Source organism: Poecilia formosa, unplaced genomic scaffold (genome assembly GCF_000485575.1).
Source record: "Poecilia formosa unplaced genomic scaffold, Poecilia_formosa-5.1.2 Scaffold40, whole genome shotgun sequence".
NCBI lineage: Eukaryota > Metazoa > Chordata > Actinopteri > Cyprinodontiformes > Poeciliidae > Poecilia > Poecilia formosa.
The window spans coordinates 594,496-608,614 of record NW_006799979.1 but is presented as its reverse complement, the minus strand read 5'-3'; the positions used below and the strand labels follow the sequence as shown (position 1 = coordinate 608,614).

The following is a 14,119-nucleotide window of genomic DNA, read 5'->3' as shown; positions in this document are numbered from 1 at the left end:
GCCTCTCGTTTCCTCGGTAAAAACCAAGGAAACGAGGCGACAGCAGACCACGAATGCATACTACTGTATTAGTCACTTTCTTCTTAACCCCCTCCTGCTTTGTGATTTTTTTTTTCTTTTTTTCTGTAGCAGGTGTTGCAACAAAAAAAAATCACAGAACATCTCCTACCTTTCTTGGCTCTCACATCTAGTTGTCACCTTTTCATCAGACTTTTCTGCAGGAACACAGCTGTCTGTAAAATTCAGACTGCACTTTTTTGTTGTTGTTGTTACTAGAAGTTATTTGAAGCTTTGACTTTTTGTGGGATTTTCTCTGCATTCAGCAGGAGCGCCGCCTCACTTCTAACCCTGATGATAAAGACTTTGAGCTTACGTTGATCACACAGTAGGAAGAACTTGCATAAGTGCATCATGTGGTTGTAGTCGAATCAGACATGCTCATGTTTTCCTCTCTTAGCCATCAGCTATGACGCAGTTCTGGTATATTTGCCAATTTCTTTTTCCTGCCATAGTATATTGTTGAATTGGTAACCGTAAAGTATGAACTAATACTGTACACGCAAGATATTTTAACACTGCTTTTCTCCAAAAGGGTTTTTGCTTATGTAAGACCTAAATATTTAAAATACAAAACAGTTTATTGAGGCCCAGTGATGAAACATTAATTATGTAAAAAAGTAAAAATAAAAGTGTATAATGGCAATCATCCTCTGACTGAATGAGTTTTACTTCTGTAGTTCTTTTTGCACACTTGTATTCAGGTACTTAAGCTCATGACAGTGTTGTGGTCTAATTAGCTTCCTGTTGAAGATGTTGGTGACCAGATTGTAAATTATTCTCAGTGCCATTTATTCTTTTCTTTTTAGACAGAGAGGTTTCATAGCGAAAGAAATGAAGAGCTACGTTTTCTTTTGAAGAATGCAGCTTGGGTAGACAAAATGCCAAAAAGTGGTACATAACATGCTAATGGCTGCTGAATCCAGTGGCGCTATTTATTTTTCTTGACGCTGATTGGCTGTACTCAAAAGAGCAGAGATAAGGAAGGCAATAGATGTTATCATGGCAGTGCTATGACGATTTCCTCTGGGCATATTAAAGCCTTTTAAGCTCTTTGGTGTTTATTAAAATAAGCAGTTTTAAGCGTCCTTAAAGGGCGTCTCATGTATTAGCAGATTCTGGCTATTTGCAGGCATTTGTGGTTTCTAACCTTGATAGAACTGGTTTCAGGTCAGTTTGATTAGCTTAGCTCAAGTTTTCTGGGTGTTTTTAGTAAAGACTTTTTGTTCTCAGTAGGTGTTGAAGGCACTAACGGCACCGCATAGGGAGAAAAACTTGAACCCCTGGTTTTGTAGTACCTGAATGAAACGTCATGTCTGTCAGTAATCCTAATAAATCACCTGCTTTCTTCACGACTTTGACACCAAATCATAAACCCCGGATTTCTCTATTATCACAACTTTATTTCCTTCCAATCACTGTTGCTGTTTTCAGTCTAAAGAGGCTCAGAGCCTTTGAGCTGCTCCACCTGCAGTTTGCATGACACCAGATCTTCTATTTGGCTCTTTAGTGCCTCATGCCTCTGCGTCAGTTTTTGCATGATGATAGTTACACAGTAAATATTAAGTTCACTGGAAAAGCCAGGCTTTTAAAAAACTGAAAAAAATGGCCCCATTTGCCAAGTTTTTGATGATGTTTTAATATTGTGCTAAGCTAACTCAGTTTAGCGCTAAGTTAACTCAGTTTAGCACAAAGCATCTTGATATTGTCCTTCATTCATGGCCCCACCAGATCGTGATCAGATTGTCCTCTTATCTTTGACTTCCTCTCACATTCATGTAAAAAAAAAAATCAGTAACATGACAGGTGAAATTTGTAGTTATAGAATATAAATCAAGCACAGACAGACATAAAGGGTGAAACGATTAATCGTGATTAATCAATTATTGAAATGATTGTCAACTAATTTAGTGGTTAAGTGGTTAAATACAAAGAATCTGAAGAACATGATAATTTTTTATTTGATTGATAAATTGCCTGATTAATCTAGAATAATAGATTACTAAAATAATCATCACAGTCAGATTTTACCTCCACGTTTTTGCAGTGGTCATTCGAGGGATCTTTTCAGTCCTATTGATAACAAAATAAGCCAGCGCCCCTTCCTGAAAACGTTGTGGTGTCGTAAACGCAGCATATCCAGTGCTGTAATGATGAGCTCCTCTTGGCTGAGCTGGCTGCCATGTGGTTCTCTGATGCTGGCAGACATGAGACTTGTTGGATTGAGACCGAGAAGGGTACTCGGGCTGTGAGAAGGCAGTCGTCTTTGCTGCCATGAATAATACATGTACCTACACTCTTGGCAGCTTCTGACATCAATGAGGGATCTGGCCGCTGTGCTCAGATGTTCTCCGCTCAATAGCTGTATCAAAATTTGCATCAAACATGTTGTAGGGCTTTTTTTTTTCTTTTCTTGTCTTTCTCATAGTGGGCTTCAGTGCATCTCTGAGCCGATGATGTTGCACTAAAAAAAAGCGGTTAGATTTAAAAGACCTACTTTGTAGGCATATTTGATTAACATATTTATTTATTGTACCAACTACCCTAAAGATTTTAGGTACTGTTGATTCATTAATTAAAAAAGAAAAATACTGGTAGTCTTTGGTAAGATGTAGCCAAATAACTGAAGTTATTTTAAGGGAGGAGGGGCAGTTTTTATCTTTTCAGAAATTTTTTTTAATTCCTGCATTGTTCTCACATTACGGTTAGATTTACGAAAAAAGATACAGAATACTAGTATACAACATAGAAAAGAAAATTTTAATTAACATTCAAATAAAAAAATGTTCTGGAAAAACTCAAATTCTCAGAAGAACTCTTGTCAGCTGAATTCTGCTTTATGTTAAGCCAACCATACTTTTGGAAAGCTTGGGTTTAATTCTTATTAATTGAAGACTCACATTAAAATAGCAAAAATAATAAAGTAGCCATGCTGTGTTCATGGCTGAAAACAATTGGATTAATCACAATTAATTGACATCAGCTAACTTGGTAATCAAATGATTAACGAGACCACAGAGACTAGCAAAGTAAATTTGCAGATTGAACAGTCGGTGTAGTAATTAAGCAAAAACATTAAAAGTAAATACATACTTTTTTCATTTAAGAGAATAAAACATCTATGAACTAATGTCCAACCCAGAACTCAAGTGGCACAATTTTAGCTTCCCTTGTACAAATTCTGTAAAGAAAACCTGCTTTTAAGAAGTAAAGAAGTGCTTTTTCATCTTAAATGTCCATGACTTGAAAAGCTTATGGACTCTCGCACCTCGGGTCGGAAAAGGACACGTTTGGCTGTGCGGCAGGCTCTCCTAAACATGGCTTTGATTTACAATACTAAATCTGTATCTGTAACATTGATACTCCATGTACGGGCTCAGCTGTTATGAGCTAAGCTGGTGTCATCTGCTGTGAACAGGAAACGGGAGGCTGCTGATAAGAAAGTGTTTTGTGTCAAAGAAGAGCCGCTTGCTCAGCTCCGATAACCGGTCCTAGTGGACAGAGCCAGGCCCAGGGGGAAAGTAGCCCGTTTTAAAAGCGTGTGCTTGTTTGTGGATTTATTCCCTCTAATTAATTGAAATAATTTGTTGACCTCTCCCTATTAATAGTTACGTTTTATATGTGCAAATTTAATGGAAATCAGATACAGAGCGATGCATAGTAATTGCTACCAAATGCTCAAAGGAAATATATGAAACGAGGTAAAATAGCTGTTGTATAACCAACTGAATTCATCATGTTTTTTCAGCTGAAATTTCCCATAGTTTGATTAGAAATGTTGAGAATGTTTTCTTTGAGCTCCTGTTCTTAATAGATCTTGTTTTTGTTGAAATATTAACCCTCTCCCTTTTAATAGTTATTCTAATTTTAGGTCTGTTCCTTTAAGGATTTACGTTGTTGGACCAGTGACCCCATCTTATCTCTTCTCTTAGAGTTTAGTGAACTCAACGCTCCTCAATAATATTTCATACTCTAGAGCCATTTAATAAAATGTATTGCCAAATAATCTAACACTTTATTATTCAGGGGAAAGGAAATGAGAGGTCATTCCAGGCCACTGAACAGTGTGATAGGTTTACTTCTCTTGGCCGTAAACATAAAAGAATATGGTCCTAAAAGCATTTTATTGGGGCTGGTGACAACTTGCGTGCTCCAGGTTTAGGAGTTTTCTTCGGATCATGCTCTGAACTATTGCCTTACATGACTGCTGGACAAGCACAGGATTAAAATAAAGATTGCTGCAGAATTGAACACTAAAAAATATTGAATTGCAACCTAATAAAAATAAAGAAAGACATTGGTGGCCTCATTTTAACTTTTGTTTGATTTAGAATGGATGGTGCCATGCCCACCATGTTTTTGTGCAGCTGTTACTGGTGTGTTAAAATAAACACAAGCAAACAAAGCTTAGCCTGGTGGGCTGACGAGCAAAGCCTGGTGGCCCGCCAGACTTATAATACACTGGGGGAAACCCTAATACATCTGGCCAGTAGGTTAAACGTCCACTGCCCTTAATGCCCTAGCCTGATCGATTCTAGTAAATCATGGTGAGTAGGACTTGAATGGGGAGATGGGTTGGTATCCAAAAGGAATGTACTTGTAAATGGAGGACTTGAAAAAGTTAATCTAATTGTTAGGGTTATTTATTTACTTTTAATGTTGAAAAGTTGATGTAGTAAAGTCATCAACTGATTCAAACTAACTTAAGTGACCCATCGGTATGAAAACGGGCTCAGCTGTCAACCAAAAGCTTCATAGCAGGCTAAACGGATCCCAGTATCTTCTCAGAATAACTATAATTCTGTTTTTTTTCTTGCTTAGATTTTTCTTTCTTCAATGTATTCTCTTATGTTAGATGGACGATATGCTAAACTGATTTGTATTGTTGGATTCCCACTAAAACTCATGACTGTTGCAAATCGTCACAACCCCTAAAGCAAAGCCTTTTTTTTCTTCTTCTTCTTCTTTTGCCAACATTCATACAACAGTGCTCTGCTAACATCGTGTACCTGAAGGCAAATTGAGGAAAACGGTTCACATCGGACAAAAAACTGGACCCAAAAAAATCCATACACCGGGTGGCGGTTTTAAAAAATTTCCACCCGACTCTGAGTTTATTGCAATTTTGCCATCCTAAGTTTCTCCCTCTCAATCTGTCTTTCTCACCCTCTCTCATTCCTCCTCTCCTTCCTCCAACACATGCAGATTAGTCATCGAGCTGATGTAGCTGGATTGCTGAAACGCAGGCACCACGCACACCCGCCGTCCTGCGTCCCTTGCCTTGCATCATGTCAGAAAACAGCAGAGTCATGCAATTACAGCCTCTCCTTTTTGGTTCAGATCACATCTAAACGGCTGAGGCCAAAATATCAGCTTTGAACAATTCTCATTGTTGTCATAAAATGGACGTCACTAAATGGGATGAAATCAGCTTGGAAAAAGCCCCATCATGACTTCTTAGAACTTTGGCTTCATTCAAATTAGCCACACATATCTTTTTGAAGATCTATGCCTTTAGGGACCCAGCGTAGAGCACATAAAGTAATAGTTTGTGGTTGGCTAGTGTGATCATGTGACTGTGTGAATGAGCTTATATAGTAATTAACAACAGACCGCGTTATTGCTCCTGGATTACTCCTAGCTTATTGCTCAGCATAGCGACCTAAGAGGTGAAGCGTTTCCTTTATGGCTGGAGAAAAAAACACCCAAACGGCGTCTAATAAAAATGAACCACCGGCCGACAACAAAGGCTGTAAGTTTGCAGAATTCAGGTACAATCTCATAATCTTTCTTCTTGATTCTATTTTTTTTCTTTTTACTTTCTCTTGATTTAGGTTGAAAGCAGTACTTCTCATTTTGGGTTTCCTTAATGTTTGCAGTCTAGTAAGTCAGTGGTTTCAATAGTTGATGGGAGCATAACGGGCAGCTGTGGTGTGTGTGGTTCTGTGTCTTGAGGACGTCTGTCGGGTCGTCATTGACCCGTTTGTAAAACTTGTAAGATTCATGACATGCAGGTTTCGTAAAGGGTGTCATTTGCATAAAAATCTAGTTTTGTTTCTGCTTGACATGCTTTCAGATCGGTGCTTACAGGCCAGTTTTTTGTTCCTTGTGTTCAGGCTGTCAACACAATGTCAATCCAACACTTTCACACATCGCAGCTCATAACCGCTGTGATAATCTAGAACTTTGGTCAGATGCCCACAAGGACAATGTCTCATCCAGATCCTTGTCCGTCTCTTTTCTTTTTCTCCTTGTTCAGTCGATGCTGATGAGATTAAGAGGCTAGGGAAGAGGTTTAAGAAACTCGACCTAGATAACTCGGGCTCGCTCAGCGTGGAGGAATTCATGTCTCTGCCGGAGCTGCAACAGAACCCGCTGGTGCAGAGGGTTATCGACATATTCGACACGGACGGGAACGGAGAGGTGGACTTTAAAGGTAAGCCACAGACCCGGCCGGAGGGTTTGATGCCCAGTTCTCAGCTCCAATGTTATTGGTCTGTTCTTCGTAAATGAAGACACTAACGAGATGATTTTGAGTTTTATCTATTATGAGCTATGGTTTTATGGGGCTGAAAGATTTGTTTTTGCTTTAAATAGAAAAGTTTGCCTAACGTGTTTTTGTGGTTAAAGGATGCTAGAAAACAAACTGCACATCTCAAGAGTCTCAGGTGTTCGTATGATTGCTAAATGAAGGCTGACAGTAGAATCAGTCTGGAAAAACTCCTCAAGTTGAAAGGACAACACTGTTTTTTTCAGACCTTGGGTGTATTTTTTTACGTTTTAAACTCAACTACATTTGTTAACTGTATTGTTTTGGTTCTGTTTTTGATTTAGTGCAAATTTGTCATGCATATCATTTGTGTACAAGAAAAAATTATTAGTATTCTCTCTGTTTATAAGGAAGAATTACTTTGTTAAAAAAATAAACTACAGAATAAAAAAGTAAAATAGTAGTAGGTCATTAGTAGTTTTTTTTTTTTTTTTTAATGGAAAGTATTTTGATGTGCTTGATTTGTACTTTAAAGCAATAATTCCCAAATTCAAATTAAGAGAATTCAAACGAAATGTAACTTAATGTCTGCTTTTGGGTTGAAATTAATATTTTTGGTTTCTCCTCAAAAACAAACAAAAAAAGTCTGATCATTTTCTTCAATCAGACAAATGTACTTGGTCTTTATATTCATTTAGAACATTTTTGATTAACGTTATACCAAAATTCAATTCAGTATTATGAATCATTTCAAGATTGTCACCCTGCCCTGCTAGACCTCCACAAATGACCAAATTTAAACAGTCTGTCAATGTATGACTAAGACGGGGTTTCATCTCTGCTTCCCCCTGACAGGTGTGTGGGAAAACCCTTAGTACAGCACAAATCATGGCTGTATCACCTAATGGATGTTAAAATTTACAATAATCGGTTTTTGAAGCTGCAGAATATCTTGGTTTAACTGGAAACATGTGGGCTAAATTATCAATAAGTCATATTGATGACTTATTACACAGCAAAGGGAATTTTATTTAGTCAGTAAATGATTCCCATTAAGTTTCTCTGTTAAACTTTTGACATTTGGTCCCATAATTGAAACTTGGGTGAAAAAAGTTACTGTCCTTTAATTTAGTCTTTAAAATTTGAAAATCAAAAACTTGAGCAATTTGTAAAAAAAAAAAAAAAAAAAGTAAAACTGTCTTCCTGTGTTTGGGCCATATTTGTGTGAAATTATTCCCAGATGTGGGTCTGAATTGAGCTTTGAATTTTGTAGAGAAATGGTAAAAGATGTCTATGAAGTTCTAGTGGAGCCTGAATTTACATACTTTTCTTTTTTTAATCTTCTCAGAGTTTATTGAAGGAGTCTCACAGTTCAGCGTCAAGGGAGACAAAGAACAGAAACTCCGATGTAAGTAAATCTGGCCAGTTCATCTTATCACAAAGCCATGCGTTTGCTTTGTTCCTCAAAAGGAGAGTTTTTATCTGTTTAACTTCACCTTTCTAATCGGGGCGTTTCACTTCACCATCAAAGACGCATTTCTAAACAATAAGTAAAACGTTGCACACGAATAACTTGCGCTTTCCCCTTTTCTTTTCATGCACATTCCAAACCGCAGTCGCTTTCAGGATTTACGACATGGACAAGGACGGCTACATCTCCAACGGCGAGCTCTTCCAGGTGCTGAAGATGATGGTGGGCAACAACTTGAAGGACACGCAGCTGCAGCAGATCGTGGACAAGACCATTATAAACGCAGACAAGGACGGAGACGGCAGGATATCCTTCGAAGAGTTCTGTGCAGTAAGTCGAAGCTCTCCTGAGGGTTTTCAGAGGGGAACGTTGACGTTTCTGCTGATCCTGCCGACTTGCGGAGGCGGCAAAAGGTCAAAGGTGAAAGAAATCTCTGGAAATACCACTGGGTTTTTTTTTTTTATTATTGTTGTTGTTTTGCTGGGGCTTAACAGCTCTGGGTTTCAGTTTCAGCACTGCTTATGTGGGAGGAGCTGTGTGTAAGGCTGCTGTGGTGAGACTGCAGAGATGCTGTTTAAAACCAGCGGCTTCTCCTGTCATACTGATTTATAATCCGGCCTTGTTGTGGAAATTAAAAGTCTACTATCCAATTTCAGATCAAAGGGGCAAAGACAGCTGTTTGAACACAGTGGGTGTTCTCATTTTTTTGAAAAGCCACATCCACCGGCTCGTCTCTCGACGGCCCCCAGAGGGAACCGGTTTTGCTCAGAGCCAAGTTCTGAAATGAAAGGCTCCATATCTGGCTCTGACAGACACAGGGTCCGTATTTGACAGCTAGATCCCCAGAGCCTTGAACTAAAACGGCTCGCCGTCCCTTTCAGGGTGTATTTTCGGAACGGTGCAGGAGAAGAACTGCAGCTCAAACATTTCACGCTTCAAAGAGTTTATCACCGTTTTGGCCTGAGCCGTTCTGTTAGAAAATCTGTTTAAAAAATATAAAGATTGAGTTTGAAGGGTGTTGATAGTAAAACAAGGTTTGGAGTATTTACAACCTGGTGGTGGGCCTGTGTTGCTTTGTATTTAGGTGCCCTTTTATATTTGGGTTTTTCTTGCCCTCACTTATCAGTTTTTGTGTTACTAATACATATACACACATAAAAGTAGAATTTCTTTTCTTCATTGTGGCCGTGTATATCCTTTAACATTTTGTTCGTAAACTATGCCAAAGCTTTATAACCTGTTTTCAGTTTAGCTCGCCAACAAACCAACACAATAAATGTCTTGTTAATAAAGCTGATGTTCATACTACAATAATCCAGTCCAGATTTTTCAATTTAATCCAAATTTGTCCAACTACATCACTGTTGAATTGTAAGCTATCTTAAGCACTGTTGACTCATGATTTTCTAGTCAAATATTCATAATGCCATTAAAAATTAGTTGATTTGTTTTTTTTTAGCCGATGACCAGAGGTGACCATTCAACAAATGCATCTACGTCTTTTTTCCCCATATGTGATTTTACTCACATTTGAGTTTCTGCAACACTTTTTAATTTAACCTGGTAGAGCTGTGATTTAAACTTTGATTTGTTCAAGGGTTTTAGTCTAATCTGATTTTTGTGAGTAGATCGGTACCTTTCTGTTGTATTCCGTACGTAGCTGTATACTTTGAAGAGATTTTATTAGCACAAGGATCCTACTTACACCCAAAATGTTTATCATCCATTTGAAGCTGTTTGGTGTAAAGAATCAGCTGTTAACCTTGAAATAAGAATGTTACGGTTTGCTATAACCACTTCCTACATTTTATCTATTCAATAAACAATAGAGCAACAATTATCCCTACTCAAACAAGTATAGCTGTTCAAATGTTAGACAAACATTGAGCAAACATTTAAATTAAACACTCAAATTCTCCAAAGCGATTAGATTTGTAGTAGTAAATTTTCTTAGTGCACCGACATTATTGCTTGTTGCTTCTTAGATTAACCCTGAAAGTACAGCAACCAGATGTCTTATTTGGTTGATCTATTTAGCTAGCTGCTTGATGGACATGAAATGTACACTTTCTAAACTGTCTTAAAAAAGTTGACTTAAACTTAATAATTCTTGTTTTAGGCCTTGACCTCCTGCATAGATCCAGATCTTCTACGAAATCTTAATTTGTCGTCTTTTGTTAGCACTTTCATTTATCCACTCCTTCTTGTGTCAGTTACTTTTAGCTCTTTGTTAATGTTTGTTTAGAAAATTAAATTCAAAACCGTCTTGCACATCAGACTGCTCTTTTGTCACAAAAAGGTTTGTGTAGCAGAGTTTTGACAGGGATTTCAGTAGTTTTGAAAGTGCAAATTTATTGTCAGATGGCTGGACCGTTTCTGTGGAGATATAGGTCTTAAATTTCATTCATAATGGTCTTAACAAGTCTGAAATGTGAGTTGGTGAAACTTGCAGAAACCCTGATTTTACTTTCACACTCTTCTCCGGCATCTCATTAAAAGAAGCTTTAAATAGTAGACAACATTTTTGTGGCTTTGACCTCAAAGCTTATTAAAACCTTCATACAGTGGTGCCCAACTCACGCCTCCATGTTTTACAAATATGAGCACATTTCTCAGTTTGGTCGGTTCCGTCTTCAAACTTTTTGGATTTTTATGACTTATTCATGAGTAAAAACTCCCAGCATAGAGATGTCTGTGTTCAGATGTTTGTCGTCTCACCTCGGTTTCGTCTCTTCCTCCTTTCCTTCACCCCCAGGTGGTCGGAGGCCTCGATATACACAAAAAGATGGTGGTGGACGTGTGAGCGCCCTCCGCTTGCTGAATCCCCCTCCTCGCCCTCAACACTCGCTTTTCTCCACCATCTCCGAAGATCTGCTCAAAGACGTCTGGCAAAACGCTCTCTGTGTAACTCAATGGAAGTATTCTCTCTCTTTATGTCTATCTCTCTGTGAAGCCGCTTTTTCTTTTCTCTCTTATTTCTTTCTTTTTTTTAATTTTTTTTTTCTTTTGTGCTTTTTTGCTTTCAAAAAACCACGGGCCTCGTGAAGCCAACTTTGAAGTGTTATTGAACTGTAAATCCGCAATAACCCGGTCGTAGCACTTTAAGAGACTGAAGGACATCCATTTGGTCATTTGCAAAGAGCATCTCTGGTTGTGGAAGAAAAAAAGGAGGGAACAGGGGATAGAGGAGGGGCGCAGTGAAGAGGCTGGTTGGCTTGTTCATATTTCATCCTTTTTTTTCTCTCTTTTTTTTGGTAATTGTTATTTTTGATATTTATTTTTGTTGTCTTTTATAAAGAAAAAAATACAACTATATATCTGCATTTCTTTTTCTTTTTTTTTTCTTTTGAGAGGACGTGTGTAGTGTATTTACACTTGCAGCAGTACAGCTAGAAAGTAGGGTATGAAGTGCCAACCAGAACATATCCAGAACCAGTTCGTTATTAACTATCATCACTGCATTCATTCACACGGAGGGGAAAACCGGAGGGCGACGCTTCCAACTGCACGACTGCGAGGCATCGTAAATACAAAACAAAATTTCGTGACGTTTTTTTTTTTTTTTGGCTCCCGCGCTCAGTTTGAACCGACCAGTAAAAGCTTCCAATCTTAGCGACGCTTCTCATCGTCTTTTTTTTTTTTTTTTAAATAAGATTGCTAGTTTTATTTATACGTAAGAATGTGTTTATATTGTTGGACATCATCCCTGTTTCCTATCATGAGATTCTAGCTAGGTTCAATTAATGCCAAGAAAATGTCTTTCCAGATAAAGAAAAAGGAAAAAAAAAAAAAAAAATTAAACCAGTCATGGCTGCAAACTGACATCATGGTTTACTCGTGAAGAAAGCATTGCGCATCCATAATGACAATCTCCAATGCAAAGAATAGTTAAGCACTCGCTATTGAACCGTAGTGGAAATCATGCTTTTTTCCGTGACGCTAGCAGACCATGCTGGATGACGTTTTGACAAAGAACCGAGAGAGAACAGTTATGAGATTTTTAGGCTGTTTGTGCGAGGATAAAGCAACTTAAGAGACTTACCTGCAGGCAGCAGTTGTCATTTGTTGTTGTTTTTTTTAAGGAAAAAAAAAAAACCCGATATGTGTATATTAGGTAAACGATGTGTGCTCATCTTATCGAACCGCAGCAGGAGGAGGAGGAGAAAGAGGAGGAGGAAGGCTTTGCCTCTGAAATGTCTCAGTGCAGCACAGGACGGGTCAGTTTCCTTCAACGCAAAAACACTTAATCTTAACACGTTAGCATGATCGGTGTGCAATGGCGCTAGACTAGTTTTTAGGATTTTCTGTTTTTATCTGGAGCGTGTACATTTCAAAAGTTGGCTTCCACTCCCACTTTTTTTTTTTAATTATTACTATTTTATCTCACAGTCATGTTGTTTTTCTCTCCCCCAATCCTTCTTTTTCCAAACCTGCTGATTCAAGCAGGGAGGGGAAAAAAAACAAAAATTAAAAAAAAAACAACAAAACCTTAAATTCAACCAAATTTATTTATTTTTTATTTTTTTTTTCCCCAAGGGGAAAAATGCTTCCTTCTATTAACAGCATTGGGATAGATGTCCGTTTTGCTTTGGAGGCCAACTGCTAGTTTTAACAGGACTACTCAGTCAGATCTGGAGTGCTCTATTGTTCCCCATCCCTGAGCTCTGCACGGCTTTGGGCCTCCCTGTGCTTGCATGACATGGAAGTATATTTTTTTTTTGTTGTGCATGTAGATCAATTTTTTGAAATAAAACTCTTGTTTACACATGGATGGTGATGTTAATATATTTAAGAATTTTACGGTATACAATATGGATGTTGCCAAACTTTGGTAAATGTACACATATTATGAGCGGTAATCCAAATGAACTGAACTACATGTAACTTTTTTGTATTTTACCCGGGTCAGCGAGATGCTTCGATTCCAGTAAAAGTTGCATATCTGATCCTGTCTCAAACTGCCACACACTGTACTCAGCTTAAAGGGGAAATTTGATTTCATTTTTTTTTTCTTTCTTTTGTATATAAGTATTTGTTAAATGCAGTTCTGGCTCTCTGTTCTCTGTATAGTTCAGACCGCGCTTTAGTTTGTAAGTGCTACTTTTTTTCTCTGAGGGAATTGGGTTCTTTTTAGTTTGCGTGGGAATATCTGAAAAGATTTAAGTTTGAGAACCTTTTTTTTTTTTTTTTTTTTTCCTTTTTCTGCATGCTGCATATTATGCTGTGGGACTGTTGGAAACTTGATACTGTATGAAAATGAAATAAAATTTAAATAAACTTTGAAATGTTGAAAGTAACATTTTTCCCTCCCCTCATTCTGACTTCTGAAGATGTGAAAGATGGGGAAACAAATCAACACATTGATGCAAGAGCTGTACTACTTTCTGATGGAGAAGAGAGAGTTGAGTCAAAAAGTGAAGCTCTTGATTTACTGCTCGATATACGTTCCTGCGCTCATCTGTGGTCAGGGGCTTTGGGTCATGACCGAAAAGAATGAGATCATAGATATAAGCAGCCGAAATGAGTTTTTATTTTATTTTTTTTTTTTTAAAGGTTGGATGACTGTACAACAACTTCACTGACCTTAAAAAAAAATTGAGTGGACAAAATGTATGCTAAATGTATTGTGGACTTGTGATCTAAAAACTGTCCAGTGCATACAACAGTTAGCAAAAAGTGTTTAGCAAGTTGCTGAGAAACTACGTTATCACCAAGTTTCTCTCATTATTCTATCAGGACGTGTCACTGCTCTCAGCAGAACTGGTAGGGCTCGTTTCAATCTGCTGGTTCCTTGGCATTTCCACTGCTGTTAAGAATAGACCACACGATTTCAGAAGCCTGGAGGTCAGAGCCGTCTGTCCCAGGAGCCTAACATCGTCCTGCTTCATCAGCCTCAGTCATTGTCCTGTTGGCCTCACCTTGACTCATTTAACTATGTCTTGTTATAGTGGCCAAATGGCTGTCATTGTCTTGTCTGAAAATTTCAGCAAACCTGTAAGGAGCAGGGACTTCTGTCTCGGTCAGCAACCTTCATGTTGGTAAACTTGCTTCATTGAGGATCATAACGGTGGTGGACAAGTAGTTTCCAGTTTCTAATAGGC

At 38.1% G+C, this 14,119-nt stretch overlaps 1 protein-coding gene across 1 annotated transcript in view; it reads left to right on the top strand.

Moving 5' to 3' along the window:
* ppp3r1a (protein phosphatase 3, regulatory subunit B, alpha a) overlaps positions 1-13,315 on the top strand; it is a 32,200-nt gene extending 18,885 nt beyond the window's left edge. The window contains exons 3-6 of the mRNA XM_007551092.2: positions 6,317-6,493; positions 7,896-7,955; positions 8,164-8,348; positions 10,774-13,315. Of these exons, the coding sequence (XP_007551154.1) occupies positions 6,317-6,493; positions 7,896-7,955; positions 8,164-8,348; positions 10,774-10,821 (470 nt within the window). The 3' untranslated portion in view covers positions 10,822-13,315. The remainder of the gene's footprint in view (positions 1-6,316; positions 6,494-7,895; positions 7,956-8,163; positions 8,349-10,773) is intronic.
* The last annotated feature ends 804 nt before the right edge of the window (positions 13,316-14,119 follow it).